At 44.1% G+C, this 27,729-nt stretch overlaps 1 protein-coding gene across 1 annotated transcript in view; it reads left to right on the forward strand.

Annotated features, from left to right (window-relative positions):
• The window catches only part of LOC125463607 (growth factor receptor-bound protein 2), a 178,581-nt gene extending 153,889 nt beyond the window's left edge, over positions 1-24,692 (forward strand). Inside the window, exons 3-5 of the mRNA XM_048555089.2 lie at positions 13,379-13,501; positions 17,973-18,141; positions 20,100-24,692. Of these exons, the coding sequence (XP_048411046.1) occupies positions 13,379-13,501; positions 17,973-18,141; positions 20,100-20,285 (478 nt within the window). The 3' untranslated portion in view covers positions 20,286-24,692. The remainder of the gene's footprint in view (positions 1-13,378; positions 13,502-17,972; positions 18,142-20,099) is intronic.
• The last annotated feature ends 3,037 nt before the right edge of the window (positions 24,693-27,729 follow it).

Here is a 27,729-nt window from a genome sequence, read left to right on the forward strand (position 1 = left end):
GAGGTGGCGCCGATACAGTCATCAATGTAACGTAGGAAGAGGTGGGGTTTGGGGCCTGTGTAGGTGCCGAAGAGGGACTGTTCCACGTAACCTACGAAGAGGCAGGCATAGCTGGGGCCCATGCGGGTGCCCATGGCCACCCCCTTGGTCTGTTGAAGTGGGAGGAATCGAAAGAGAAGTTGATGAGGATGAGTTCGGCTAGGCGGATGAGGGTGTTGGTGGAGAGGGACTGGTCAGGCCTGTGGGACAGGAAGAAGCGGAGGGCCTTGAGGCCATCTGCATGAGGAATAGAGGTGTATAGGGACTGGATGTCCATGGTGAAAATGAGGTGTTGGGGGTCAGGGAATTGGACGTCCTGGAGGAGGTGGAGGGCGTGGGTGGTGTCATGGACATAGGTAGGGAGTTCCTGGACCAAAGGGGAGAAAATGGAGTCCAGATAGGTGGAGATGAGTTCGGTGGGGCAAGAACAGGCTGAGACAATGGGTCGACCAGGGCAGGCAAGTTTGTGGATTTTGGGAAGGAGATAGAAACGGGCCGAGCGGGGTTGGGGAACATTGAGGTTGGAGGCTGTGGGTGGGAGGTCCCCTGAGGTGATGAGGTCATGGATGGTGTTGGAGATGATGGTTTGGCGCTCGGGGGTGGGGTCATGATCAAGGGGGCGGTAGGAGGAGGTGTCGGAGAGTTGGCCTCGACGATGTATAGGTCAGTGCGCCATACTACCAGTGCGCCACCCTTGTCCGCGGGTTTGATGGTGAGGTTGGAGTTGGAGCGGAGGATTGCCCGTTCTGCAGGGGAGAGGTTGGAGTGGGTGAGAAGTTGGAGAGGTTGAGGCGGTTAATGTCTTGATGGCAGTTGGAGATGAAGAGGTCGAGGGAGGGTAGGAGGCTTGGGGGTGGTGTCCAGGAGGAGGACTTGTGTTGGAAGCAGGTGAAGGGGTCAGTGGAGGGAGGGTTAGGTTCCCGGTTGAAGAAGTAAGCGTGGAGGCGAAGGCGGCTGAAAAACTGCTCTATGTCCAAATGTGACTGGTATTCGTTGATGTGTGGGTGGAGGGTGACAAAGGTGAGCCCCTTGCTTAGGACTGACCATTTGTCCTCAGACAGTGGGAGGTCGCGGGGATGGTGAAGATTCGGCAGGGTTCAGTGTGGCTGTCTCCTCTGGGGTTGCTGGCTGTGGAGGTTGTGGGCGGAGCAATGAGGGCGTCGGCCGTGGGCGGGGTTCCGTTGGCGTCAGCCGTGGGCAGGGTTCCATCGGCGTCAGCCTTGGGCGGGGTTCCGTCGGTGGTGGGAGGAGGGGGGTGGGTGGCAGCAGCAGCGGTGAGGATGATTTGTGTGGTGTTATAACTGGAAGTGGAGGCGGTGACTGCCGCAGCGGTCACGTCCGCGGTCCCGCAAGTGGTGTGCTTTGTTACTTTAATGATCCAGTCCTTTTTTGATAAATGCCAGAGTTCCATCTGCCTTTCTTATGCTATGCTATACCTGTATACCCACTTTTGGCTATTAATAGACAAAGACAGCCGGACAACTCTGCACTGACACACTTTGAATCTTCCTTCCATTTAAATAATAGTTCGCCCTTTTTTTCCTGGACAAAATAGACAAGCCTCGCGCTTATCCACATTAACCACCTGCCAGATTCTGGCCCATTCTCCTAGCCGATCAATATTCAGCTGTCTATGTTTTATTTCACATCACAGGCTGTTTTCCCACCTATTTCAGAATCATCCATGCATTCTGCTATGTTACATTTTGTCTCTGCTTACACATCATTTATACAGGTTATAAATAGTTGAGGTCAGAGAATTGAACCCTGCAGCACCCCACTAGTAACAATTCACCATCCAGACAAAGACTCATTTATCCTGACCCTCAGCTTTATGTCACTTAGCCAGTCCTTTATTCAAACCAATATTCAACCCTTAATCGCCTTGGATCTAACCTTCTGGTTTACTTTTTTATGCAGCAACTTGTCAAATTCTTTCTGGAAATCTAGATGCCACATCCCTCAGATCCCTTTCCAAGATCCTCAATTCTGCCATGTCATCAGTTCCTGAATTCATTACAGTTTTTGTTCAAACATTGTCAAAAGAGTTGAATTCCGGAGGTAAGCTAAGGATGGCTACATTTGACCGAGTGTGGCATCAAGGAGCACAAGCAAAACTGGAGCTGATGGGAATCCAGCAGAAACTCACCACTGGTCGGAATAATATCTGCACGGAGGACAATATTTTTTCATTCTTACATGGGAAAGAGGGCATTGCTAGTTAGACCAGCTTTTATTGCCCATCCCAAATTGCGCAACTGATATCTGGAGTTCCACGTAGGCCACACCAGGCCACGCAGTTTCCTTCCCTAAAGAACATAAGTGAACTGGATGGATTTTTCCAACAGTTGACAATGGATTTACAATCATCATTAGACTCTTAATTCCAGATTTTCATTGAATTCAAATTCCATTATGTGCCATGGTGGAATTTGAACCAGGTCCTCAGAACATTACCTGAGTGTTTGGATTAATAGTCTAGTAATAATACTATTAGGTCATCGCCTCTCCTAATGGGAGGCATTTTGGTCGTTGGAGGTCAGCTGCAGGAGGTCCTGAGGGTAGAGTCCTAAGCCTAACCATCTTCAGCTGCTTTATCAATGACCTTCCCTCATCATAAGGTCAGAAGTGGGGATGTTCACCAGAGATAGCAGAATATTCAGCATCATTCACCACTCCTCAGATACTGAACCTGTCCATGTCCAAATGCAACAAGGCCAGAACGATATCTAGGCTTGGGCTTCTAAGTGGCAAGTTGCATTTATACTTCACAAATACCAGGTAATGACCATCTCCAGTAAGAGAAAATCCATAAATTGTCCCTCGACATTCAGTGGCGTAACCATGACTGAATTGTCCGCTATCAAAATCCTGGGTTTTACCACTGAACAGAAATTCATCTGGACTTTTTATTTAAATGCAGTGGCTACAAGACCAGGCCCAAAGCTCGGATTACTGCATCAAGTAACTCACCTCCTGATTCCCCAAGCCTGTCTACCAGCTACATGGAACAAGTCAGAAGAATGATGGAATACTCCCCACTTGCCTGGATGGGTGCAGCTGCAAAAGCACTCAAGAAGTTCGACACCATCCAGGATAAAGCAGCTTACTCCCTCCAGTGCTCAATGGCAGCAGTGTGTACCATCTATGAGATGCACTGAGAAATCTGCAAAAGATCCCGAGATAGGACTTTCCAAACCTACGACAAATTTCATCTACAAGGACAAGGGTAACAGATATATGGGAACAGCACGACCTACAAGACCCTGTCTATGCCACTCACCATCTCAACTTGGAAATATATTGCTGTTCTTTCACTATCACTGGGTCAAAGTCCTGGAAATTTGCCCCTTACTGACTGAGTCTACCTACAGCACGTGGACTACAATGATTCAACAATTATGCTGGCCCAGTTAGCGATGCCAGTGGCCCAGAAATGAATAAAAATAAGTATCACGTATATCCTCTTAATTCCAGTTTCTCATGCAGCACCATTCTGATTAATCTATAAAACCTGGTCTTTCTATAGCAATGCTCAAAGCTACATACAGTACTCATTTGTGATCAAATCATATTCTGCAGAATATTAAGAGCCATCACTGGCTGATGAGTATGATTGCCCAGCTAGGAAATTCCGTATCATGGGCCTGAACTAGAGCCACATATCTGACCACATGTTTAGGAGGTCTTTCAGGGTGATGGAAGTGGTCTTGGCCTTGAGAACAATGGCATTCCTTTCCCACACTTCAACTGCTTGACTGGTGTTCATAAAGAATTATGTGCCTTCATACAGGAGATTCCCCCAAGTTGGCTTCTTCTGAAAGGGGATATCCCATACTTTGACCTCGATGTAGTATTTCTTGAAGGAACATTTCAAGGTCTTTGAAATGCTTCCTTTTACCTCCTCCTGTTCAGATGCCTTCCTTGAGCTGGCAAAAATTTACTTTGGTAATCATAACTTAGGCATCCTAAGTACATGGCCAACCCAATGGGGTTTGTTTCAAATCATCATGGGGTCAATGCTGATGCTAGTAGGTTTTTCCTCTGAGCTGATGTGGAGAATCCATGACAAAACTGTGCTGAAAGGGTCTTGAAGTGGCAGCTGTCTGTTGTCCAGGACACTCAGTCATATAGAAGAGGCTGAACGATGCATGCCTTGAATTCAAGGATCTTGCTATCAGCACAGATGTCACAATTGAGCATTCTCATCCTTAGGAGTCCAAAGGTGGCACTCGCAGATTAGACGTAATGTTATAACCTCTGTATCAATGTCAGCCTGAGAAGAGAGAGAGCATCCCATGTAAGGGAAATATTCTACATTTGGGAGGATTTCTCTATTAATTTTGATGAAAAGATGGACCACAACTTGACACATTGGCAAAGGATTTTAGTCATCTTGAGGTTAGAACATAGAAAATAACAGCACAGTACAGGCCCTTAAGGCCTCGATGTTGTGAAACCAACCTGAAGCCCATTTAACCTACACTATTCCATTATCGTCCATATGTTTATCCAACAACCATTTCAATGCCCTTAAAGTTGGCAAGTCTACTACTGTTGCAGGCAGGGCATTCCAAGCCCTTACCACTATGAGTAAAGAACCTACCTCTGGCTTCTGTCCTATATCTATCACCCCTCAATTTAAAGCTATGTCCCCCGTGCCAAACATGGCCATCCGAGGAAAAAGACTCTCACTGTCCACCCTATCTAATCCTCTGATCATCTTGTATGTCTCTATTAAGTTGTCTCTTAATGTTCTTCTCTCTAACGAAAACAGCCTCAAGTCTCTCAGCCTTTCCTCATAAGACCTTCCATCCATACCAGGCAACATCCTGGTAAATCTCCTCTGCACCCTGTCCAATGCTTCCACATCTGCCTATAATGCAGCATCCAGAACTGTACACAATACCCCAAGTGCGGCTGCACCAGAGATTTGTACAGCTGCAACATGCCCTCATGGCTCCAAAACGCAATCCCTCGACCAATAAAACCTAACACACCGTATGCCTTCTTAACAACCCTATCAACCTGGGTGGCAAATTTAAGCTTGAGGCTAATTCTTCAGTATACTTCTGCAAAGGCCTTAAGGGAGATTTGAAGACCTCTGAAAGCGGAAATGACATTGTGAACCACATACTGAAGTTCCAAAAGCAAGGTCAGTGTCAAAATTAATAGAGAAATCCTCCCAAATGTAGAATATCTCCCTTACATGGATGCTCTCTCTCTTCTCAGGCTGACATTGATACAGAGGTTATAACATTACGTCCAATCTGCGCGTGCCACCTTTGGACTCCTAAGGATGAGAATGCTCAATTGTGAGGATCCCCCTCGTTCTCACACACCACCCCACCAACCTCTGGATACAACGCATCATCCTCCGACACTTCCGCCATCTACAATCCGACCCCACCACCCAAGACATTATTCCATCCCCACCCTTGTCTGCCTTCTGGAGAGACCACTCTCTCCGTGACTCCCTTGTTCGCTCCACACTGCCCCTCAACCCCACCACACCCGGCACCTTCCCCTGCAACCGCAGGAAGTGCTACACTTGCCCCGACACCTCCTCCCTCACCCCCATCCTAGGCCCCAAGATGACTTTCCACATTAAGCAGAGGTTCACCTGCACATCTGTATCTATTGTACCCAGTGTGGCTACCTCTACGTTGGGGAACCCAAGCGGAGGGTTGGGGAAACCAAGCGGAGGCTTGGGGACCGCTTTGCAGAACACCTCCGCTCGGTTCGCAATAAACAACTGCACCTCCCAGTCGCGAACCATTTTAACTCCCCCTCCCATTCTTCCGACTACATGTCCATCATGGGCCTCCTGCAGTGCGACAAGGATGCCACCTGAAGGTTGCAGGAACAGCAACTCATATTCCGCTTGGGAACCCTGCAGCCCAATGGTATCAATGTGGACTTCACCAGCTTCAAAATCTCCCCTTCCCCCACCGCATCCCAAAACCAGCCCAGCTCATCCTCTCCCTCCACTGCATCCCAAAACCAGCCCAACCTGTCTCTGCCTCCCTGACCTGTTCTTCCTCTCACCCATCCCTTCCTCCCACCTCAAGCCACACCTCCATTTCCTACCTACTAACCTCATCCCACCTCCTTGACCTGTCCGTCTTCCCTGGACTCACCTATCCCCTCCCTACCTCCCCACCTATACTCTCCTCTCCACCTATCTTTTCTCTCCATCTTTGGTCCGCTTCCCCCCTCTCCCTATTTATTCCAGAACTCTCTCCCCATTCCCCTCTCTGATGAAGGGTCTAGGCCCGAAACGTCAGCTTTTGTGCTCCTGAGGTGCTGTTTGGCCTGCTGTGTTCATCCAGCTCCACACTTTGTTATCACAAGGATATTGGTCCTGTTCTGGTTCAGGGGAAGAATGTCCTGCTTGGAGAGAACTCAACTTTCTCTGGAAGTGTCCCTCGTGATCCAAGAAAACCTTCCTGCCACACATTTGCTTGCTGTATTCTCCTAATTATTTCCTTGCTAGTGTGTCGTAACAAGACTCATCCAGTGAATACAGCCTTTCAGGCTCTGCTTTTCAGTCTACAGTGCACTCAGTTCTTAATGCAAGACCTCAACTTTTATTCTGTTTGTATCCTTAGTCGCAGTGTGTGCTACAATCTTTTTTGTCTTCCTTCCCCTTTGGGCAGCCACTCTGCCTCCCTGACTCTGCGCCAAGGAGGTAATACATCATCCTGGAGTCGTGCCTGTAGCAGCAGAAATGCCTGCCTGTTCCCCTAACTAATGAATCCCCTATCACGAACACTCCTGTTTTCTTCTGCTTCCCCTCCTGTACAGTCACGTGTTGCCAGAAGCTTGGCGGTGTCAGCGGTCCCTTGAGAAACCAACACCCTCATCAGCTTCCAAAATTGAAAACTGCTTTGTGAGCAGGCCCACAGGGGATTCCTGTTGCTACATGCCTGTTTCTCGTTGACTGCCAAGTGATCATTCCCATCTTTCCTTCGGTTCCTTTAGCTGTGGTGTGACCATATCCCCAAAACATGCTATCCATACATCTCTCAGCCTTACAGATGTGCCAGTGTCTCCAGCCACTGCTCGAACTCTAAAACATGGAGCTCAAGTTTCTGTAGTTGGAAACATTTCCTGCAAAGGTTGCCATCTAGGATCCCAGTAAGATCCATGACCTGTTGGATGACAGGTCACACAGTCCACACATCTGACCCTAACTGCCATGATTTGAACTTGAAATTACTTAAGTCTTACTTGCTAACTTCACTAATTACTTACTCTTAAATATTTTACCTTTATCTTACCCTTAGACCATGAGCCATAAATTAGGCCATTCGGCCCATTGAGTCTGCTCCATCATTTGATCATAACTGATAAGTTTCTCAACCCTGTTCTCCTGCTTTCTCCCCATAGCCCTTGATCCCCGTGACAATTAAGAACCTATCTATTTCTGTGCTGAGTATACTCAATGACCTGGCCTCCGTAGCTTTCTCAGACAGTGAGTTCCATAGATTCCATAGATATTGTACAAAATGCGGAGGAATGGGATTGTGGGAGATATAGCAGTTTGGATCGGAAATTGGCTTGCTGAAAGAAGACAGAGGGTGGTAGTTGATGGGAAATGTTCATCCTGGAGACCCGTCACTAGTGGTGTACCGCAAGGGTCAGTGTTGGGTCCACTGCTGTTTGTCATTTTTATAAATGACCTTGATGAGGGCGTAGAAGGATGGGTTAGTAAATTTGCAGACGACACTAAGGTCGGTGGAGTTGTGGATAGTGACGAAGGGTGCTGTAGGTTGCAGAGAGACATAGATAAGCTGCAGAGCTGGGCTGAGAGGTGGCAAATGGAGTTTAATGCAGACAAGTGTGAGGTGATGCACTTTGGTAGGAGTAGCCAGAAGGCAAAGTACAGGGCTAATGGTAAGATTCTTAGTAGTGTAGATGAGCAGAGAGATCTCAGTGTCCATTTACACAGATCCTTGAAAGTTGCCACCCAGGTTGACAGGGCTGTTAAGACGGCATACAGTGTTTTAGCTTTTATTAATAGAGGGATTGAGATCCAGAACCAAGAGGTTATGGTGAAGCTGTACAAAACTCTGGTGCGGCCGTACTTGGAGTATTGCGTACAGTTCTGGTCATCGCATTGTAAAAAGGATGTGGAAGCTTTGGAAAGGGTGCAGAGGAGATTTACTAGGATGTTGCCTGGTATGGAGGGAAGGTCTGACGAGGAAAGGCTGAGGGACTTGAGGCTGTTTTCATTAGAGTGAAGAAGGTTGAGAGGTGACTTAATTGAAACATATAAAATAATCAGAGGGTTAGATGGGGTGGATAGGGAGAGCCTTTTTCCTAGGATGGTGACGGCAAGCACGAGGGGGCATAGCTTTAAATTGAGGGGTGAAAGATATAGGACAGATGTCAGAGGTAGTTTCTTTACTCAGAGTAGTAAGGGAATGGAACGCTTTGCCTGCAACGGTAGTAGATTCGCCAACTTTAGGTACATTTAAGTCGTCATTGGATAAGCATATGGACGTACATGGAATAGTATAGGTTAGATGGGCTTGAGATCGGTATGACAGGTCGGCACATCATCGAGGGCCGAAGGGTCTGTACTGTGCTGTAATATTCTATTCACCACTTTCTGGCTGAAGACATTTCTCCTTATCTCCGTCCTAAAAGGTCTTCCCTTTACGCTAAAGCTCTTGGGTCCTAATCTCTCCTACCAATGGAAACATCTTTCCAATGTCCACTCTGGATAGGCTATTCAATATTCTGTAAGTTTTAATTAGATCCCTCCCTCATCCTTCTAAACTCATCAAGTATAAACCCAGAGTCCTTGAACGTTCCTCAAATGTTAAGCTTTTCATTCCTGGGACTGTTCTTGTGAACCTCCTCTGAACCTGCTCCAGGGCCAGTACGTCCTTTCTGAGATATGGACCCCATAACAGTGCACAATATTCCAAATGTGGCCACATCAGAGCCTTATAGGCCCTCAGCAGTATATCACTGCTTTTATAGAACATAGAAAAGTACAGCACAGTACAGGCCCTTCGGCCCACAATGTTGTGCCGTGCAATAATCCTAATCCAAAAATAAAATAACCTAACGTACATTCCCCTCAATTCACTGTTGTCCATGTGCATGTCCAGCAGTCGCTTAAATGTCACTAATGACTCCGCTTCCACGACTACTACTGGCAAACTATTCCATGCGCTCACAACTGTCTGGGTGAAGAACCTCCCTCTGACATCTCCTCTGTACCTTCCTCCTAACACCGTAAAACTATGACCCCACGTGGCAGTCAATCCTGCCCTGGGGAAAAGTCTCTGGCTATCGACTCTATCCATGCCTCTCATTACCTCGTACACCTCGATCAGGTCACCTCTCTTCCTCCTTCTCTCCAGAGAGAAAAGCCCGAGCTCAGTCAACCTCTCCTCGTAAGACAAGCCCTCCAGTCCAGGCAGCATCCTGGTAAACCTCCTTTACACCCTCTCCAAAGCCTCCACATCTTTCCTATAATAGGGCGACCAGAACTGGACTCAATATTCCAAGTGTGGTCTCACCAGGGTTTTGTAGAGCTGCAGCATAACCTCGCGGCTCTTAAACTCGATCCACCTGTTAATGAAAGCCAAAACACCATATGCTTTCTTAACAACCTTATCCACCTGGGTGGCAACTTTGAGGGAGCTATGCACTTGAACACCAAGATCCCGCTGTTCCTCCACACTGCCGAGAATCCTGCCTTTAATCCTATATTCAGCATTTAAGTTCGACCTTCCAAAATGCATCACTTTTATATTGAACCCCCCTCAAAATAAATGCCAATATTGCATTTGCCTTCCTAACTACTGACTCAGCCTCTCATTCTTAGTTTTTCTTATCTCCACAACTTCCCAGTTAAGCCCTTAAAATTGTCCCAGCTGTGGTCTGCTCCTGCCTCCACTGATCTATGAAAGTAGTTAGGAAGTGGCAACAGAAAGAAGAAAATCCTTACCTCTCCCCCAAAACTAATTCCCACACTTACCAAACTGCCACACTCCACACTGCAGGTTACAATCCATCTTGCTATTGATATCAGTTGCTCCTTGCATAGGCTGTTGGATGTAGATAATGTTGATAGATTGCACTGCCTCTGAAGAAAAGATTAACAAGAGAGAAACCAACTCATACCCAGATTGAAACGAATTAATAAAACCAGTCTGAGCACATGGGACCTTGTGCCACATTTCAAATCCCAGGAACATAGATTAGAAGTAAGGATGTTGGATTTAAGCAGGGAATTGAGGTACTCCTTTGAATAAAACCTGAGCATTATGCATCAAGCTGGATTTTAAAGCAGACTCTGTCATATAGCTGTAAAGTATGAGAGCAGATCCTTCAGTCCAACCCATCCATGCCAACCCGATAGCCTAAATTAATCTAGTTCCATTTGCCAGCATTTAACTCATATTCCTTTTAAACCCTTCTGATTCATATACCCATCCAAAAGTCCTTAAATGTTGTAATCGTTCTAGCCACCTCCGCTTCCTCTGGCAGTTCATTCCATACTTGCACCACCCTCTGCATGAAATGTTTGGCCCTTAGGTCCCTTTTTAACCTTTCACCTTAAACTTACGCTGTCTAGTTTTGGACTCTGCTACCCTGGGGAAAAGACCTTGGCCATTCACCCTATTCATACCCCTCATGATTTTATATATTTCTATGTGGTCACCCCTCAGCCTCTGACACTCCACAGAAAGTAGCCCCAGATTATTCAGCCTGCCCCTATAAGCTTAAACTCTCCAACTCTGGCAACGTTCCTATAAATCTTTTCCCATCCCATTCAAGTTTCACAACATCTTTCTTATAGTAGAATTGCACGCAGTATTACAAAAGTACCCTAACCAATGCCCTGTACAGCCACAACATGACCTCCCAACTTCTGTAGCCAACGCACTGACCAATAAAGGCAAGCATACCAAACACTGCTTTTACTAGCCTGTCTACTTGCAACTGTACTTTCAAGGAACTGTGAACCTGCTCTCCAAGGTTTCTTTGTTCAGCAGCAGTCCTCAGGACCTACCCATTTACTGCATAAGTCCTTCCCATATTTGCCTTTCCAAAATGCAGCACCTCACATTTATCTAAATTAAATTCCTTCCACCATTCCTCACCCTATCTGCTCAAGGTTTCATACTGTGGAGGAACTTTCTTGGCTGTCCATTACACCACCTGGTATCATCTGCAAACTTACTAACCACACTTCCTATGTTCACATCCAAATCAGATATATAAATAACAAAAAACAGTGGACCTTGTGGTGTTCTGCTGGTCACGGGCCTCCAGTCTGTTTAGCAATCCTCCACAAGCCAGTTCTGTATCCAAATAGCTGGCCTCAACAGAGACAATTGGATGGAATAACTGGTACTGTTACCAGGTGGATATCTTTCCTAGCTTGGTTCATTTGCTGAAATACTCATTTGTGCATTTTGTACCTTGACTTGCCCATTCTCGTCTTGTTTGACTGGAACAGTACATATTGTCCATGGGAAGGTGGCATTGACCCATTACCTTGAGCTGATGCTGTCCACTTGGTATAAAAAGTACCATAATTCTGTTAGGAAGTTCCAAAAGTTTGAACCAGCAGCAGTGAGAGAATGGCGACTGTATTTCCAAGTCAGCATGATGTGTGGCTTGATGGAAGATTGATGGGGTAGGTCATGCCTTACAAACCTTATCGAGTTTTTTGAGGATGTGACTAGAAACGTTGATGAGGGTCAAGCTGTGGATGTGGTGTATATGGACTTCAGTAAGGCATTTGATAAGGTTCCCCATGGTAGGCTCATTCAGAAGGTCAGGAGGAATGGGATACAGGGGAACTTAGCTGCTTGGACACAGAATTGGCTGGCCAACAGAAGACAGCGAGTGGTAGTAGAAGGAAAATATTCTGCCTGGAAGTCAGTGGTGAGTGGAGTTCCACAGGGCTCTGTCCTTGGGCCTCTACTGTTTGTAATTTTTATTAATGACTTGGACGAGGGGATTGAAGGATGGGTCAGCAAGTTTGCAGACGACACAAAGGTCGGAGGTGTCGTTGACAGTGTAGAGGGCTGTTGTAGGCTGCAGCGGGATATTGACAGGATGCAGAGATGGGCTGAGAGGTGGCAGATGGAGTTCAACCTGGATAAATGCGAGGTGATGCATTTTGGAAGGTCGAATTTGAAAGCTGAGTACAGGATTAAGGATAGGATTCTTGGCAGCGTGGAGGAACAGAGGGATCTTGGTGTGCAGATACATAGATCCCTTAAAATGGCCACCCAAGTGGACAGGGTTGTTAAGAAAGCATATGGTGTTTTGGTTTTCATTAACAGGGGGATTGAGTTTAAGAGTCGTGAGATCTTGTTGCAGCTCTATAAAACTTTGGTTAGACCGCACTTGGAATACTGTGTCCAGTTCTGGGCGCCCTATTTTAGGAAAGATGTGGATGCTTTGGAGAGGGTTCAGAGGAGGTTTACCAGGATGCTGCCTGGACTGGAGGGCTTATCTTATGAAGAGAGGTTGACTGAGCTGGGTCTGTTTTCATTGGAGAAAAGGAGGAGGAGAGGGGACCTAATTGAGGTATACAAGATAATGAGAGGCATAGATAGAGTTGATAGCCAGAGACTATTTCCCAGGGCAGAAATGGCTAGCACGAGGGGTCATAGTTTTAAGCTGGTTGGTGGAAAGTATAGAGGGGATGTCAGAGGCAGGTTCTTTACGCAGAGAGTTGTGAGAGCATGGAATGCGTTGCCAGCAGCAGTTGTGGAAGCAAGGTCATTGGGGTCATTTAAGAGACTGCTGGACATGTATATGGTCACAGAAATTTGAGGGTGCATACATGAGGATCAATGGTCGGCACAACATTGTGGGCTGAAGGGCCTGTTCTGTGCTGTACTGTTCTATGTTCTATGTTCTGTGTTCTATTTTGCAACTAATGGTGTTACCATTCATCTGCTGCCCTTGTCCTTTTGGGTGATGAGTATTTCGAAGGTGCTGTTGAATATCAATGAATCGCTGTGGTGTATCCTCCCAGGTTTCTGCTTCCCTAAAGTTGGAGCCTGTATTTTCAACAAACTGGGTCCTGAGTTCTCTAGCTCTCTTTCTCCCAATCCTTCTTATCCTATTTAAGGGATTAAATTGGCCAGGTATTTAGCCAGCTATCTTAATGCCTCCTCCTTTGGCTCGGTGTCAGTTTGTTTCCATTAATCATCTGAATACAAAAGTTTTGCTCTGTTACAGCTATTAATTAAATATAAATATTAGTGTTAGTGGTGGGTGAGCAGTGCTTCTACCTTTGTGTGCTGTTTACCACTGAACACGAGTGACTTCCTTCCATTTGTTTTTACAGGTGGTTCTTTGGGAAAATCTCCAGAGCGAAGGCAGAGGAGCTGCTCAGCAAACAGAGGCACGATGGAGCTTTCCTGATACGGGAAAGTGAAAGTGCTCCTGGAGACTTCTCACTCTCAGTTAAGTGAGTATCAGCAGGTAGTGAAGATCCAAAAAAAAGGCTCCTGTCTGTTCCTCTCCACTCTGTTCCTCACTTCTACAGGTACACCCACACCCTCACCTCAGGAGCACTCATCAGGACTTCTTTGAAGAACTTGAACAATAAGAACAAAAGTAGGCCATTCAATCTCTTGGGCTGCTTCACCATTCAGTATGATCCTGGCGATTATATACCTTCTTGACACTTTGATTCCCTCAATGTCTAAATGTTGAGTGATCTCACTCAACAATTAATCAAGGCATCATAGAGTCCCTACAGTGCAGAAAGGGGCCATTCAATCCATCGACTCTCCAAAGAGCCTCCACCCAAACCCAGCTTGCCACCCTGTCCCAGTAACGTGATTTCCCAGGGCTAATCCAACAAGCTTGTGCATCCCTGGACACCAAGCGGCAATTCAGCATGGCTAGTTCACTTAACCTGCGCATCTTTGGACTATGTAGGGAAGAGATTGGAGCACCCAGCAGAAACCTACACATGGGGAGAGCATACAAACTCCACACAATTACCTGAGTATGGAATCAAACCCGGGTCCCTGGCATTGTGAGGCGACAGTGCTAACCACAGAGCCACTGTTCCACCTTCATTAAGCTTCTGTAAGATGCTGCGATAGAGAATCCTCAAAGATGCACAATCATCTCTAAATGGCTGATCTGTTATACTAAGACATTTTCATTAATTAATTCATGGAAAGCTGGTGTTGCCACCTGGGCCTGCATTTATTGCCCTTTTCTAGTTGCCCTTCAGAAGCTGATGAGCTGCATTCTTGAACAGCTGCAGTTCATGTGCTGAGTACCGGCACAATGCTGTTGGGTAGCAATTGCAGGACTTTAACGCTCACTTTTGCTGACTTCTCAAAGTAATTCTATATATTCCAATGAGGTCATTCAGTGTCACTGTTCATCCCTTTAAGGGCTGCTTTCATTCTAACTGGTTATTGCAGAGAAGGGTGACAATGGATTGAACCATTTTCAGTAGGCGTGGGGGTGGCCTCGATATACAGGCTGACTTCTCTCCCCATTGAATAGTGCCATCTTATTAATTTAGCTGTCTGAGCTTAGCAGATCTTTTTTTAATTCATTCATGGGATTTGAACATTGCTGGCTAGGCCAGCTTTTACTGCCCATCCTTGGTTAGCCAGAGAGTAGTTAAGAGTCAACCACATTGTTGTGGGTCTGGAGTTACGTGTAGGTCAGATGCGGTAAGAATGGCAGTTTCCCTCTCTAAAAGGAACTATTAGTGAAGCAGATGGGTTTTCCCAAGAATTGACAATGGATTCATGACAATCGTTAGACTCTTAATTCCATATATTTATTGAATTCAAACTCCATCTGCCATGGTTGGCTTCAAACCTGGGTCTCTGGATTAACAGTTTAGTGATAATACCACTAGGCCATTGCCTCCCATTGCAACGTTTCCTGTTCGTATTACTTGATTTGAGATAACTAACAATCTCTTAAGAGAAGTAAAATATCCTTGTACACTACCCCCCAAGTGTAACCCTTAAGCTTGCCATCCTTGACTCTGAGATGGTTAAAAGATCCTTCAAGATTGGGATTCATAGAACGATATTCCTTTTAACAAACAACTGAAATCCCTGAAGCCCCTTTAACACAGACACCAATTTAAGCCAACTGGCAAGAACTGTACCATGGATTAAATTACCTCAGTCTGTGCTATGATATTTTATGCACAGGGAGCCGGGTATTGGGACCAAAGGTTTTAGTAACTGATGTATATGTGAATATATTGTGGCAATGCCTTGTGTTTCATCTTAACGAGTTCAAGATATCTCTTCCCAACCAAATCATTTTCCTTCCACACTCCACCGCCTCTCCCCGCCCTCCCAACCCAGTAGAAAGGTCTTAACCATTTTATAGTTGAATAATCCCGTTGCAACCACTGTTCTTTTGATATCACTTTGATGGACAGAATGGGTCTCCAAGCTGACTACACACATCCAGGGAATGTTTCACCAGTCACTTTGCAGGACATGGTGCTGTACTAAAGCTCACTATTGCTCCTGTACTTATGAGCTGTATTGGCAGCTGTTGGAACTGCATGGTCTCTTAAATTGGATCTGAAAATATTTGCAGATCTTTTCTTACAGATAAAAGCTCTAATAATTCTGTAGATTGATTGACAAAGCATTGAAATCGGAACGTCAGTGGAGCGCTGTATTGGACCTCATGCAAGGCAGCTTAACAGCTGTGGTTGAGCAACCATAACAACTCCTAGAAACTGGAGTGACTATGGATTAAATGAAGGCAAATGTAAATTCCTCCCCCACCTCATATTGTAATAGAGTAATCAAGTCACACAGCATGGAAACAGACCCTTAGGTCCAACTCATCCATGCCGACCAGGTTTCCTAAACTGAAGTAGCCCCATTGCCTGCATTTGTCCCATATCCTTCTAAACCTTTCCTATTCATGTAGCTGCCCAAATTCTTTTATAAGTTGTTCATTTGGTTCGCTAATGCCCTCTTGGGAGGGAGATCTGCTGTCCTTATCTGCTCTGGCTGTCATGACTCCAGACCTACTGCAATGTGGTTGAGTCTAGTTTGCCATCTGGATAATAAATGCTGGACTAACCAGTGACAACCACATCCCATGACCAAATCAAAAAAGAACTAGCAACCACAGGACCAAGGCCATGCTGAATATTAGGTTAGGCTATTTGGGAGTTTGGGGACGGTTAATGATGCTTAAAACATGGGAACAGAGTGACACTCAAGTGGCAAAGGATATACGTGCAGTGCCATAGAGCACCAACCAGAATGGGCTGGATATATTGAGTAAAATCTTAAAAAGAAACATGGAAGGGACATTCGAAAAACTTCCAGTTTCTGGACAACTCCAGTATTGAAAAGGTATACCTATATAAATTAAGCAATGGTCCCGTTGATGAGACTTCCTAATATAACTGAGAGGCCTAATGGAATGTTAGTCCAGGAGGCCATTCTGCCTTTTTTAAGTGGGTAACTGCCCACTACGCTGGATCTGTTTGCTTCAAATCGGTCTTTTCCTTTTACATTTGGCCATAAATGATACTTATTTGAAAGGTTACAGTCACTGTCCTCCATATGCCAAAGCAAACAATATTCTAAACAATTCTTCCAATGTCAGCGGACAATCTCTATTATTAAGTTAGCAGGAGAAACAATTTTTCACAAATTACCATGTCCCCACCCCCAAGTCTTGAGTAATAATATTAATTGAGATTGAGAGACAAGGTTGTAAACAATATGGAACCTTGGATGCAATTAATATAAAGATCAACCATGAGCTGATCACATTGCAGAAGACAGCCAAGAGGATGAATGGTCTCTGGTTCCTGTGATTTGACTTACCAAATTATTACAGGCAAGGAAGCTGGTTTGGCATATCTTAGATGTCCTGTAATGACCTTACATATCCATCAGTGCTGCATCCCAAATCGTTACGTTCACTTCTTCCATGCTTCTACTCCATTGAGGAAATTCCCAATTCCTCAGTTTTCCTTTATAATCACCTGTTACTGGTCCCTTTTCTTCGCCCTAATCCTCCCTACACTGAGATGCCCAGACCTGCATGCAATACTTCAACTGTGTTCTAACCAACGCTTGCACCAATTCAGCATCATTTCTGTCGTTTTATTCTTCATACCACAAGAAGTATAGCCCAGCAGTTTATTTTACGAGCACTCGCAAAGTTAAAGATCACTATGAGTCCCGAATATCTGTGTTTCATCATTCAGAAGAACTTTACTATCAACATACACTTCTGCATGAAAAACAGCATCTGCCACAGCTCTGATTCCTCACAGTCGTATTCCACTTCTCTTCTCATCACACTAATTATTTTTTACAATCTCAATAGGAAACAGGTTTGCACAAAAACAAACCGATTTCAATTCTGGCCACAATGTCCCAAGGTTGGGTAGAACACAAGTTAATTTAAATTGAAAGTAAGGCTTCTACTTCACTGTCCCTGTCAGACGCTCCCATGTCAAGTACAGTTTGAGGTCAGATACGGAGTCTACTCTTTTAAACAGTGCTGGTCCATCAAACACTCGCAGGACGGAAAAATAAACCAAGCCGTTCCATCTGGATGTACAACTCACAGCAGTAGTTGCCTTTGGATGAAACAACACATAAGACATATTAGAGTGCTTGGGAGAGATAGTAGGAACTGCAGATGCCGAAGAATCTGAGATAACAAGGTGTTGAGCTGGATGAACACACCAGGCCAAGCAGCATTGGAAGAGCAGGAAGAAGGGTCTAGGCCTGAAACGTCAGCCTTCCTGCTCCTCTGATGCTGCTTGGCATGCTGTGTTATCCAGCTGTACACCTTGATATCTTAGAGTGCCGGGGTGTAGTTTCAATTGTGATGTTTTGAGAGCTTTTAAGAAACGTGCCTTTTAAAAAGAATAGTTTTCCTTTCTCTATCCCTTACAGGTTTGGGAATGATGTGCAGCATTTTAAAGTACTACGCGATGGTGCAGGGAAGTACTTCCTGTGGGTAGTGAAGTTTAACTCTCTGAATGAACTTGTGGACTATCACAGATCCACATCTGTGTCACGGAATCAACAGATCTTCCTGCGTGATATTGAACAGGTTCCACAGGTGAGGATTGCAAAGCTGGGTGGAACGGCAGACATTAAAGAACAGGATCTTGATGCAGCTACATGGCTCTTGCTACAGTTTTCCAAATTGTTTTGCAGAATGGTTCCAGTTCAGAGGTTTGAATACTCTGCAAATTGGGAATGAATTGGTGTAGTTTCCCACACTATATCATCAATTTCATTTTGCCCAACCCCAAACCCCCTGCAGTTTGTCAGTCTTGATGCTTAAGTAGGCTCCTGTTTAGCTGGTGATGAAGACACAGTTTCTCCCAAAACCCAGTTGAGACTGGCTCCTGGGGGTCACGCTGTTCCAAGTGTTGAGCAGATATTGAATTGAAAAGTTGAAAGCAGATGCTGGAAATCTGAAACAAAAACAGAAATTGCTATAGAAACTCAGCAGGTCTGGCAACATCTCTGGAGAGAAAGCATTTCAGGTCCAGTAACTGAAGAAGGGTCATTAGTTTCTTGCTTTGAAAACAGAGAAATGTACTGGAGGAGGGAGTGAGAACACTGGGTTCTGGTGAAGTGATGAGCTGCGCAGCTGTCTAACTCTGCTCACAAACATTGGCCATAGAAGTTGTTGCCTCCTAGAAACAAGGCTGTTTCAACCATTACAGGATTATTCATCCCTCAGAATCTTTCCTTGGAGTTCATAGAATCATGTGGTGCAGAAGAGGCCCTTCAGCCCATCAAGTCTGTATTGCTAGAGCTACTCCAGTGTGAAGGAGGGATCTTCCCTGTATTTCCAGTGTTAGTGTATATTGGTGAGTGGAAATTGAAACCGATGGGGGAGGAACGATGTGTATTTGTACAAAAGCTAAAGTTCTTTCTGTGGATGAAACCAGAAATTTCCAGTGGCATTTAGGACATCTCTGTAGAGACACATTTTGTTGGGATTACTTCAAAGTTCTCATTCTTGTGTTTAAATCTATTGCTTCCACTGTATGCTGTTTTGCCCTACAACCTTTCAGGATGTCTGTACTTTCTCCAGTATTGGTCTCTTGAGAAATCCTTTGTTTTAATCACTCCACCATTGATGGCCAAGCGTTCAGCAGCCTGGACCACAAACCTGGAAATTCCTGTTCTAAACTTCATTGTCTCTTTTTCTTCCCTACTTTCCAATGCTTTTGTCATCTCTACTTGGCTTCAAATCCAATCAGTCACAAGACAAAGTGCCCTTTGTCAGCTGATTCTCAGTCTGGCATGCAGTAGGCTTTGGGTAAATTTGAACAGAAGTTGCTGGAAAAGCTCAGCAGGTCTGGCAGCATCTGTGAAGAAAAATCAGTTCATTTTTTTGAACAGTTCTGAGGAAGGGTCACTGGACCCGAAACGTGAACACTGATCTTTTCCAGCAACTTCTGTTTTCGTTCCTGATTTACAGTGTCCACAGTTCTTTTGGTTTTGTTGGGTGAATTTGATCCAGTTTCAACCACGTGAGAAAGGGTTCCTGCTGAGAAATGGGAAATGATGCATTGGCATAATAGGGAATGTACTTTAGAATTTGGGGCAAATAAATCTATCCTGGGAGTGTTTGTTGGGGACAGTGTCGAAGGTGTTTTAATTCATATCTAATCTGTGCCGTACCTGTCCTGGGAATGAATGATGGGAACAATGTAGAATGATACATCCAAACAGTAATCAACTAAAACTTACTCGCTTCAACCGAATGGAAACTTGATCCATTCAAGATTGGACAATCTGAAGTGGCGGGATTGTGCATTTTCTGCCATTGTGCAAAATAGCAGGAGTCATTGCAGGAGCATGGTCCCCATATGGGCTCTTAGTTGAACAGGGATATGTCCCCTGGGCGTTGGTGCTGTAGTTGCAGCCCGTGAAATTTAGGGATCCCTAAATTTCAGGGTTTAGTGGGTTCCCATAGAGCATTTGGGAAATGGCTGAGACATCCTGCCTACCTGCTTAAACTGTATCTTTGCTCTCCCTCTCCTTACTCCCTAACAGCAACCCACATACGTGCAAGCACTCTTCGATTTTGATCCGCAGGAGGAAGGCGAACTCGGATTCCGTCGCGGTGACTTCATCCAGGTTCTTGACAACTCTGACCCCAACTGGTGGAAGGGCAGTTGCCACGGGCAGTCAGGCATGTTCCCTCGTAATTATGTTACCCCAGTTAACAGGAACATCTGATGGACAGCAGTGCTGATAGTTGAGAGCAGTCGCGGCTCCTCCGTGAACTCTGCAGTCTGTACGGAACTTCAAACTAGAGCCAAAACCAATTCTATGGGAGGGGGAACAGAAAGTCTGAGTGGTTTCACCCTTCAGTTTCTGCAGCTGCTTCTCCCACCCATCTAACCCCCTCTCCCCCTCCTCTCTCCCTTGTCAGTCACTGCATGGGTTATAAATTCCATTACTCTAATCCTGTTGTAGAATTTCAATGTTTCTTTTCTCTATGCAAGTATTGAATAATCTTATCAGAGATGTAACACAGACCAGAGGTTCATAACAATCCTCACTTTGGGTCTTTTTAAAAGGAAAAAGGAATCATTCTTGGCCTTGTGCGTTCCAGACACAGAATTCCTGCTTTATTTTTCTCCTCTTGTTTTTGTACAAGTTACGTTAATTTAGCTTGTCCTTGGAAATAAAGCTAAAGTTTCCTTCAGCAGCTAGCAGCTTTAGGAATCATGTATAAATTTTCAAGATGACTTGTAATTTTAAGAAATGACTTGAGGGCTTTTATCAGCAGCATGTTCTAGGAGCTTTTACAGGAGGTTGGGCTTCTCATGGTCTTAAAGGTGTGTGGCTGTGCACTTTCTGAATTCTAATCATAGTGCCTTTGATTTTGTTTAGTTTTGTTTAATGTATCAACACAGACTCTGGCTGATAACTTGTCACTACCCTGAGCTGCAAGCTGTGGTCAGTTTTAGAGATCATGCTGTGAGGAGTCACTGGTCTCATATTCCACGCCAGGGTGGTAGGTTTGAATGTGAAACTAGACAAGAATGCGGAGTTGTTTCTTGTGTCCTCATTCACTGCAAAGCAGCTTCCTGTTCCCTTCACGTTTCACTGCAGGCTGGGGCTCTGATTGAGTCACACAGCATCTCCTGTTAATTAACTGTGTTGCATGTATCAGTCATGGATGTGCTGGTGCTTCAGACCCTTAGTACCACTGGAATGGATTATATAACAGGTCAGTCCGCAGTAGGGATGATTCCTCAGCGTCGTCTGGTACAGAGTTCCTGGCATGTAGTTCCTGCAGCCACATTTGCTCTGCTGAGGCATTGGGCTAAATATTTATTTCTCCACAATCAGTCACATTCCAACTGGTTTTGACAACATTTGACCCAGCTCGTTCCTCCAGCCAGGTTTGTATTAATATAAAACAGCAGTGGTTCTGCTCTGTTACTGAAGAGAGCGCAGCACAGTTTCGTCCCACACACCCTGGACAATAGGAGTTTGATTTTTATTTTGAATAGAACACATTTTGTGGCGACATAACTGAGAAATGCTAGTTCTTTTGAACGTTTTTAAAGCTGTCTTGCTGCTTTTACTAAATTTTCCTTGCTTTTCCTGGTTCAATTCAACATTGTAATAACTAATCTGTTTCTTGGGCAATTTTGATTTAAATGAAAAAGAGCACGTGACTCTTCAGCTGATCATGATGATTAGTTGGAACTGAACCAAGATGACAAATTATCACTGTTTAGGACTGGTCAGTTGCCATTGTTGCAAGGATACAATGGCTTTCCCATCTGCTTGCACATGGTGATCCCAGCCCAGTTAGACTTTCCCAAGAGAGCAACAATTTTTGAGCCTTGTATTTTGATATGTTGGATGTTCTTAGTCATGTACACAACACTTGCTGCTCTCTGTTGTATGGTGCTCAAGCATTGTGACACTAGGTTGTATGTCAGAGACCACGTGTTGTCTGATTCCAACTGAGGAATATCTTGCTGTGATGAAATGGAGGTGAAGGACAAGCCAAATGGACACAGTTATTCTTCATAAGGAGACTTGTCTCAGCTGACTGCATCAGTGTTGGCGATGGAATCAGTACAGATGTGGGAGGGTTGTAAGTGTAGTGCTTTTAATACAAAAGTGCAAGAAAGGTAAATTTTTTTAAAAATCATGTTTAGGATCAATGGATACCAGAATTTATCAGCCCAGGGATAGAGGACTGTTGAGAGGACTCTCAGAATACAATTGTAAGGCTGATGATGTCAATGATAAATAATTAGTTTAAAAGAAAAGGTGCAGGGTATTGCTATGGCTTTTGACCATATCCAGTCAATATTGCTAATGGTACAAACATTGCCCACACTGACACAAGTGATGATTAGGATCTGAATGTGTCCTGGCATCAATTGAGAAAGCCAAAGATGGTGATCAATCCTTCAGAACCTTTTACAAATGGTTGTAGAACAGAAATTCCCAGATCAAAGTGGACAACAGAATTGGTTCAGAATTTGAACAAAGGCAAAATTTGGTAGGGGACGGATGGGTTGTAGGTAATCATACAGTTAACAAAGTCCTGGATACGCACAGAGACTAGCCCCAAAGCAGGATAGATTGGAATTAAAGCCAGCCTCCTGTCTATATGTCCTGCTGCATTAATATGTAGGTTCCTGTGTGGTTAACTGTGGACTTTTTCTCACCACCTCATCCCATCTCCCATGGCATGCCTATAAGTAATGTGATACATCGAATTAAAACGTATCCCATGAAGTCCCATTTGCCTTGTTTACTGCTGTTCAATTTATAGTCAATGCTGCTGGTGTGCCCAGCTAGAAGCACCATGACTGTGCTGAGTACATGGGCAATGTGGCATTGGTTCAGTTCTAGTACAGTCCGATCGTTTTTGTCTTCCTGTAGATGGTTGGCATATTCCTTATTCCTTCAGGGAAATCAGCGTTGTGAGCTGCACTGATTTATCGACAATTTGATAATGACTGCTATACCATTGAGAGAATTGGGATTGGACATGGCACAATATTGTGCAGAGTACTCAAGCATAACATCTGGAAGCATACAGCTGGCACTGTTTTTATTAGATGAGTCACCTTATCTTTGAGCAGGGGCCAGAACCGCTGGTCTTGTCCTGGGTGATGGAGTGCACGTGTTGAGCTATACTGAGTCTGGCTAATATGAAAACAGCTGAGTGTTTAATTCATGGGTTGAGTCTGTTATTCTGTCCTTTTATGCCTGGGGCTTGGTTTCAGATTTAGCCTGAATTGATGCACTGTAAAGGTGTAATGTTACAGCAGATTTTGGGCAATGTGACTCAATACAGAAAACTATTTGTAAACTGGTACACATTCACATTGTCACAGGATGATGCTGCTGGGGAAATGTGACGTATCCGAGTGCTACACCTGTTGCGGCTATGAGAGAGACCACAACTGTTCTGTTTCTTAGCTTTCAACTTTAAACATGTTCCAACATGTATTCTGCAAAATAACTAGTCCCAGAATCAAGTATATCCTTTCAATACAGCCATGCAAATACTTGTTTAATGAATATTTAATTTTTTGCTGCATATGGGGTGTGTAACAGAACATCCAACATTTTGGGCTTGCTAAACATATTCTGGTACAGATATGCTATCCCTGGCATGGGGGAGGGAAATTGCCCATCAGCTGACACACTTCAACATGGTGTAGAGCACTTTGTGTGATATTAACTTCCCCTCAAATTTCTTCAGTGATCACGAGCAAATAGGCTGTATTCCCCAGTGTTAAACAGTGACAGACCTCACTTACCACTACTGTACTCCAGTGTTATAAAGTCATATCTGCATGCACCAGTGACAATAATCCAATGTTATATAATGTCAGGATTGCATCATCACAATTGTACCTGGTGTTATATGGTGTGAGATATGCATGCACCACTACTGTTCCCTAATGTCACAGTTATTTTAACCACATTTGTTAGGATTTGCTCATTTTACTGCTAGTTGTAGCTGATGGCAAAGTTTGAGTAGTGGTTAACACTTGGCACCATAACTACATAGAAATTCTAGTGTGGGATAAGAAGAAAAGTTCCAGTTGCACACACTGGTTGAAGAGCAGTACACACACTTGACGGATTATGGAACTGAGTTCGCACAGCAAATTGTGCACGTGGAGGAGGTGTCATATACTTGTACCTGATGCTGCCAATTAGTCTGAGTTCTGGCCAAGTTCAGGTGTGGGCGGTAGTTGGCTGCCTGGGACATTTGACTCTGCTGTGGTTTGGTCTGAAATGGTATATTGGTTCCTGGAGTCCATTTCTGTTGTTGAAATTTAATTTCCTTAGGTTTTTGTTTTCTGCTTTACACTGCGAAAATGCAAAGAAATGATGAAGTGAGTGATTTTAGCTTTCCTCTGGACACTGTCACCTGAACTATTGGACTGTGCGAAAGAGTATTTGGCACCTGGACCATTTGATTGTTTACTTTTTGGAATTGGTGTATATCATAAGCCTTGCAGACATTTCATGTATATATTAAAAAAAATGTTAAAATGAAAAGGCCTGTGTACTTATCCCTTGATTCTCAATGCATTTGGTAGATAGAAATTAACTGTGAATAATAAAATGCTGTGTATTCTTCATGAAGCAATTTGACTCTTTCTTTCATTGGTGTGTTCTTATCATCCCTCATTTTATGCCCCCCTCCTTACTTTCCACCTTCACCATTCACGCTTCCCTTCATTAGTAGCACACAAGGACAATGTTGTGTACCATCCTACAAGATGCTGTGCAGCAACCCACCAAAGCTGCCTTAGCCACGCCTTCCAGTATTGCATTTAGAAGGACAAGCCCAGCAGAAACATGGAAATACCACCTTCAGGTTTGCCTCCAAACCACTCGCCACCTTGACTTTGAAATAATCACTGTTCCTCAGCATTTCTGGGTCTAAATTCTGACAACCCCTTCCTCAAAACTGGAATCATTGATACTGCAATCACTCCAGTGGTTCAAGAAGACAGCTCTCCACCACCCTGAGGGCACTGGGGATAGGTATTAAATACAGGCCAAGCCAGTCACACCAAGAATGAATGACATAGGTTGGTGTCCCTATCTTTCTGCACTGTGCCTCCAGTGTGGAAATGGTTAATCAAACTCTGCTGAATGTCATTATGCCTTTCAACCATAACCTAAAAAATGAAAGTTGATTCAGACAATGATGTGATTAAGAGACAGGTTTGTTTAATTTTAACTTGACGTTCCATGACAGGAGTAAGAAGTTGTGCCAGCTAAAGTGAGTCAGTGAAATTTAACTGAGATGTGATTTAGTAATGAGTAAATGGACTTCCTTTGTTTTGAGCCTCAAGTGGCTGGGCTAGAATGGCAGCTTCTCACCTTATACACTGCTTTCTAAGAATGAGGAGAAAGATGGACCACTTCTTAGTAGCCAAATCTCCTTCCTGGATTTAAGAGGTAAGATGTGTTGCATCAATTCAAGCTGATATTATTAATCAAAATGCAAATGTTTGGTGCTTTAATTCATCCAAAGTTAATTTCAACAGGAAGTGTTAGCAAGTAAATGGCCTTTCTGTGTGTGAAGGGTGCAGTCTTCTTCATTTAACTGAAAAATAGCAGGTGGAGTTCAATCTGGATAAATATGAGGCATTGCATTTTGGTACAACAAACAGGGATAGGACATATGCAGTTAATGATAAGGCCTTGGGTAGAGTTGTAGACCAGAAGGGTCTAGGGGTAAAGGTACAATATTCTTTGAAGTTTGTGCCACATATAGACAGGGTGGTTTAAAAGACATTTAGCACCCTTGCCTTTATTGTTCAGTCCCTTGAATATAGGAGTTGGGAAGTCATGTTGAGGTTGTATGGGACTTTGGTGTGGCATCTTCTGGAATACTCTGTCCAGTTCTGGTCACCTAGTTATAGGAAGGATATTATTAAGCTGGAGAGGGTTCAGAAGAGATTAACCAGGATGATGTTGGGTATGAAAGGTTTGAGTTATAAAGAAAGGTTGGATAGGCTGGGACTTCTTTCACTGGAGTGTACAAGGTTGAGAGGCAAGCTCACAGAATTTCTTCAGATAACAAGAGGTATAGATAGAGTTAATGGTAGTTATCTTCCCCTTAGGATGGGGAATTTCAAGACTAAGTGATAATTTTTAAGTTGAGAGGAGAAAGATTTTAAAAAGACACAGGCAAATATTTTGCACAGAGGGTAATTCGCATATGGAATGAACTTCCCAAGGAAGTGGTGGATGCAGGTACAGTTATAACATTTAAAAGACACTTGGAAAGGTATATTAATAGGAAAGATTTGGAGGAATATGGGCCAAGAGCAGGCAGGTGGGACAAGTTTAGTTTGGGATTATGTTCAGCATAGACTGGTTAGACTGAAGGATCTGTTTCCATGCTGTATAACTCAATGACTCTGTTAGGATGGAACCTCCAAATTTACTAGTGTGGTCAGCCTACTAATCTGTAGTTGATCAGTATGTGTCAATGCTTGTGAACGCACAAGGTTTTACTCTAAGTATCACTGTCAAGTGTGTGATTATTGTCAACTACTGTATGTTCTATGTATACAGTGTATGGATGTTGGCAGTAATATTGTGAATCTTTAGTAATTTGTTTTATCTGTTTCCATGGTGTGGATGTCACAGGCTAGATCAGCATTTATCTGGATGTAAGTTTGCTCGCTGAGCTGGAAGGTTCATTTTCAGACATTTCATCACCATTCTAGGTAACATCATCAGTGAGCCTCCAGTGAAGCGCTAGTGTTATGTCCCGCTTTCTATTTGTGTGTTTAGGTTTCCTTGGGTGGGTGATGTCATTTCCTGTTCTTTTTCTCAGAAGGTGGTAGATGGGCTCCAAATCAAAACGAACCTTCCAGCTCAGCGAGCAGACTTACATCCAGAACCTCAACGTGAGCTACAAATCTTCTCAAAACTCACTATCAGCATTTATTTCCCCTCCCTAGTTGCCCTTGAATTGTTTTGATTTGCTGCTGTCCATGTCCACAATGCCCTTTAGGGGGAAAATTCCAGGATTTTGACCAAGCAACACTTGAGGAACAGTGACATAGTTCCTGGTTAGAATGAGATGTGACTTTATATTTAATTGTTTGTTTATTTGTAAGAAATAGTCATTCTTGTTAAATACAGGAACCCAGCCAATGTTTTCAGGTAATTTGTACAGGTAGAGAAAGACTTTGTGAGATTTAATTGAATCCTTAACTTGTGTAGCAATCCTGAACGTAGAGAGGCTTGAAAATCTGTCACTTTGCTGAGTTGATCAGAATGCATCATTCATTGAAAATCATTGAAAATGTCATGTGAATAGGTAGGGTACAAGCATTGATTCTGTGGTACTCCATGTGCCCCTACTTTCTGCTCATTTAGACCTACTGTTTTCTGTTTGCTAACCGGTTCTCAATCTGTATCAGTATACCATCCTCAAATCCATATGTTTTCATCTTGCATGCTTACAAGAATATACTGTAGACCCCTTAACAGTCTGACAGAAATAGAATGACAGAAAGGAAGTGTAAAAGTTATGGGGTAGTGATAGGGCATTTCAACTTGCCCAACATAAACACTAACTCTAGTGTTAAAACTTTAGAGGCAGTGAAATTCTTAAAAATGCATTCAGGACAACTTTATAACCCAGCAGTTG

This window comes from Stegostoma tigrinum, chromosome 22 (assembly GCF_030684315.1).
Source record: "Stegostoma tigrinum isolate sSteTig4 chromosome 22, sSteTig4.hap1, whole genome shotgun sequence".
Classification (NCBI taxonomy): domain Eukaryota; kingdom Metazoa; phylum Chordata; class Chondrichthyes; order Orectolobiformes; family Stegostomatidae; genus Stegostoma; species Stegostoma tigrinum.